This window comes from Cryptomeria japonica, chromosome 9 (assembly GCF_030272615.1).
Source record: "Cryptomeria japonica chromosome 9, Sugi_1.0, whole genome shotgun sequence".
Taxonomy (NCBI): domain Eukaryota; kingdom Viridiplantae; phylum Streptophyta; class Pinopsida; order Cupressales; family Cupressaceae; genus Cryptomeria; species Cryptomeria japonica.
In genome coordinates, this window is record NC_081413.1 from 296,214,842 (window position 1) to 296,218,785 (window position 3,944).

Consider the following 3,944-nt stretch of genomic DNA (forward strand, 5'->3'; position numbering starts at 1 on the left):
GATCATTTTTACAATTTGATATGGAAATACAAATTTAGAATTGATTTATTTTTCACTTGAGAGTCAAAGAATGGAAGATATCCATTCTCCCAAAATTATTTTAAGCACTATAATGATCTCAGATCTTACTTATTACAACTATAAAAGATTTTAATCTCAGTGAACATTATAATTAAAAAGATAAATTTAATCAATTAAACTACATTTTTAATTAAAATAATATTTAGAAAAAACATTTAAAATGTAAAAATCACTCAATAATAATAATTTTGTTAAATTGACATATTTTGTGATAAGAATAGCAACGCTATAAGTTGAGAAATTAAAAGAAAGACATAAAAAAAACAAATAGTCTCCATTGAAAGACGTCCTTTTTATTCATGTTCGACGCCCCACCCCAAGCCGCGTCGGTAGGTATTTTATATCATATTTTTATATTGAAATTAAGGTAGAAGTTCAGAATACACATCAAAGCAGCCGCTCTTCACGCATTTTGATGGAAACCACTTGGAAGGGAAATGAGAAAAGGCTGTGTTCTGTCCTTGTGCATTGCATTCTATTGTGTTTGGAAAGCAGTATAGTAGATTGCTCATTAGACTCTAGATCTGTATGAGATTTTGTTAAGTCATCAACCCATGCATGAGGGTCAGTCAGTCTTTAGCATCACAAATGCCCCCTCCTGTTATCTGAAAAACGTGAAGCATGAATTAAGGAAAGTAAACGTTAATTAGCGATTGTATAAATAATAAATGCGAACAAAAGGATATGGCTTCAGCTTCTGGCAAATTGGGGGAATCGATAACTTTGCAGATCCGTTGCTCTCCTTTGCCCTTGCGGAACATAAGCCTGACAGTGGAAGCATGCGCCAGCACATGACCCCCTGCTGGCTTCTTCGGGTCCGTCACAAATACACCTCCTCCCGGATCAGCAATCACTGCCCATTCACCACATTTTTTCTCAGATCACAATGTCCGCCCAAAAAACAATTAATTGCCATCAAATTGTACCCACCATACCTTGGTTCGTCATGTATATAGCCACGTTAAATTCTTCTGCAATCTTTATAAGTCGCGAAAGCATTTGCGCTAACTTTTGCTGTTATCACACCTCCCAACGTTAGAAAGTAGAACCATCCTGTAACATATTAGGAAGGGGAATTGGGGTTACAGTTAGGGTTAAAGTGAAAATGGCTAATTTTACCTGGCGCTCTGCAAGCTCCCCTCGACCGGTAAAATCTACTCGAAACAGAGCAGTTATCGAGTCTATGATCTGTTTAGAACGGGGATCATTACAAAGCTTAACTTTGACCCAAAAATAAATTATCATGTAAAATTGGTGAAGGTGGAGAAAGTAGATACAAGGAGTCTGAAAGGTTCTTCCGACATCTTTGCAGCGAGGCCAACCAACAAGTTGAACTGGTGCTCGTGAGTGTATGCACGAGCATAAACTATCTGAAAACCATTCGATTTTAAGACAATAGAACATGACAATGAAAGTTTTGCAACTGAAAAACTAAAATCCTTATGCTCAAGGAAATAAAGGTATGATAGAAATTGCAATGAAAATGGAATACATTGTCAAGGACAGCGTTAGAGTCCATTCGAAAACGTTCTGCAATTGATATGATACGATCTGGTCGGCTGAAAATGTCAAAGAACAATGATAAGTCGTTTCATATTTTTTCTTAGATTATCTCTCAAGCAGTGAATACTCGTACTTGATTTTCTTAAATTTGGAATTTAAAGTAGTGGAAATTCGACATTGCAAGGCATACAAGGTTCCCTCGGTGTCGACGTAAGCGACCTTTCCATTGCCTCCGTGCATGCTAAGCGGAAGCTGATTTCGTTCAATGAATGTCAAATTAAGTAAGAGAAATTCAATTCACAATTGAATAAAGGCATAAGATTCACAGTAAGAATTTTAGAAATGAATTTTTTTAATTTGCTTTTTTAAACATTCAATTTGACAAGATTTTCTAGAAACCTGAGTCGAAACGCAAAGTGTGTGAGCTAGTTGAGTTTTTCCAGTTCTGCAAGGAATGAAATTCCCAATTCTATCACTTTCTGAGTTAAGTAAGCAGATATTCCACAAATATTTTCTCCTTTACATTATTCTTTCAATTCCATCCAACTTTAAGAGAGACAGAAAATCACCTGAATTCTCCAAAAGCTTCTGTTATTGCTAGCGTTTCGATTCCACCTTTGGCCAAAAACAAGATCATTATCTAAATAAATTCCATATCTTTAAATTTCTGTAGCAAATTTTATAGCAACTTACCACCAAGAAGCTCATCTAAAGCTTGGCTTCCAGTTGTGATTCTGACAACAGATTTTCGCTGTGAGAGTGAAATATTCCTCGTTATTTCAAGCAAATTTGAGCAAAGCCAAACAAGCAAAAGATTCAGAGAAAAACTACGTTGTACAGTTAAAATTTCGAAAAACTAAATAAACTTTGAAGATCGGTGAATATATTACCGAAATTTTAAAGCGACAAAGAGAACTAACTCTGGTTAAAAATTGGACAAATTAAATAAACTTTGAAGATCGTTGAATATGAATAGTTTATAAGAATTTGAAAGCGACACCGAGAACTAACAATTAATCTTTAAATGTGCACGATTCAAATTCAAGAGAGCTACCTGTTAATTATAAATAATAAAGCCATGGACGAGGAAACGGATACCGTTAACTGAAAATGGATCTTTAAATATTCAAAATACAAGCAAATCCAAAAGTCATCCACACAAATTTTAAACAATAAATTGTGAATAAGAAAATATGAGTGTAGTAATACTACAAGATACAGCGGAGCCCATACCTTCATAAGAATTTCATTTCCAGTCATATAGCTAAAGTTCTGTCAAAGACATCGCAAGTAACCGGTGAATTCGAGCAAATCAACTTAAATCTTAATAGGAAGGTTTCAGTTATATAATTTAAAAAAATAATAGCGAAGATTTGCTGAACATACGACAAGTTTCTCGGCAGCTTCACATATTTTATCTACTTTTGCATCAGAAAGTCCTTTAATGCTTGTCAAACTCTGCGCAAACATTTGATACAATAATTTTGAAATTAATTTCTGGAAACGAAAATAAGATAAAACACGAAGAGTATTGACGAGATTAATGGAACCTTCTTTGTATGCATCATCAGGCCATTGCATGTGTAAATGCCTGCATCCTGGAGCTTCTTCACGTCTCCAGCGTTAATCCCCTGCACTGTGACTGTAAACTACAAGATTAGTACTAATACCAGCAAATATTGAGCTTAATTATTAATTTCCACAAACGATTATGTGGCTAAAGATAAAGTTCAGTACAATAACTCAAAAGAAAGTTCTTAAAGCGTCTATGAAAATACGTTTGTCTATAGACTCAAAAGAGTCGTCTTCTTCCTCGATTTCTTGCTCAGGATCAATCAGCTGAAGCTGTTGATCTTCTGGTCTGCAGTTTTCACAATAATTTTTTGTCAATAACTTATTACTTCCATCTTATCATCCTCAAGGTGGGGAACTTACCTGAATTCCATGCGTTCCACTGTCATATTTGCTGTTTATTGTGAGCAAAGTCGCAGACTGCAGAATAGAAAACAATCTTTTCAACTAGCCAGTATACTCTGTTTCAGACTCTACCCTCCCTTTAAATACTGCACAAGGATGGGCTTCTTCAAACTTGTTTTTTTCTTGGGGAATGTATTCTTTTTATTTCAAGATTGTCTATATAAAACAATATTATCACAATCAAATCATTGTCCAAGCAATGTATTAATTTCTTTATGGGATAAAACGCCCACATTTAACTCTTTTAACATTAAAATAAATAAAAGAATAAAATATTTTAAAAAGAGGATGGAACGAGGCATACTCACGAGTCAAGCAAAATGGCTTAGTTTTAAAATAGAACTACCAAAATAAATGGGCCTAATCTTGAAACACTACAAAAA

General features: G+C 34.5%; 1 protein-coding gene across 1 annotated transcript; it reads right to left on the reverse strand.

Annotated features, from left to right (window-relative positions):
* Window positions 1–338: 338 nt before the first annotated feature.
* Window positions 339–3,684, reverse strand: LOC131079572 (meiotic recombination protein DMC1 homolog). Its single transcript, XM_058017556.2, has 15 exons — window positions 3,520–3,684; window positions 3,363–3,445; window positions 3,135–3,226; window positions 2,971–3,042; window positions 2,818–2,856; window positions 2,278–2,335; window positions 2,154–2,199; window positions 1,984–2,029; window positions 1,775–1,836; window positions 1,574–1,640; window positions 1,359–1,451; window positions 1,201–1,269; window positions 1,017–1,095; window positions 768–934; window positions 339–695 (listed from the first exon to the last, which is right to left on the reverse strand). Exons 1-15 carry the CDS (start codon window positions 3,543–3,545, stop codon window positions 651–653), a joined length of 1,044 nt encoding a protein of 347 aa, XP_057873539.2. The 5' UTR covers window positions 3,546–3,684; the 3' UTR covers window positions 339–650.
* Window positions 3,685–3,944: the final 260 nt, after the last annotated feature.

Bases quoted from the DNA above. Each gene is read 5' to 3' on its own strand.
- LOC131079572 (XM_058017556.2), bottom strand. From the start codon at position 3,545: ATGACAGTGGAACGCATGGAATTCAG. The intron at 2,857-2,970 runs GTATGTTCAGCA...TGTCTTTGACAG, and splicing joins AAGCTGCCGAGAAACTTGTC to AACTTTAGCTATATGACTGG. The intron at 2,030-2,153 runs GTGATTTTCTGT...CATTCCTTGCAG, and splicing joins GAAGCTTTTGGAGAATTCAG to AACTGGAAAAACTCAACTAG.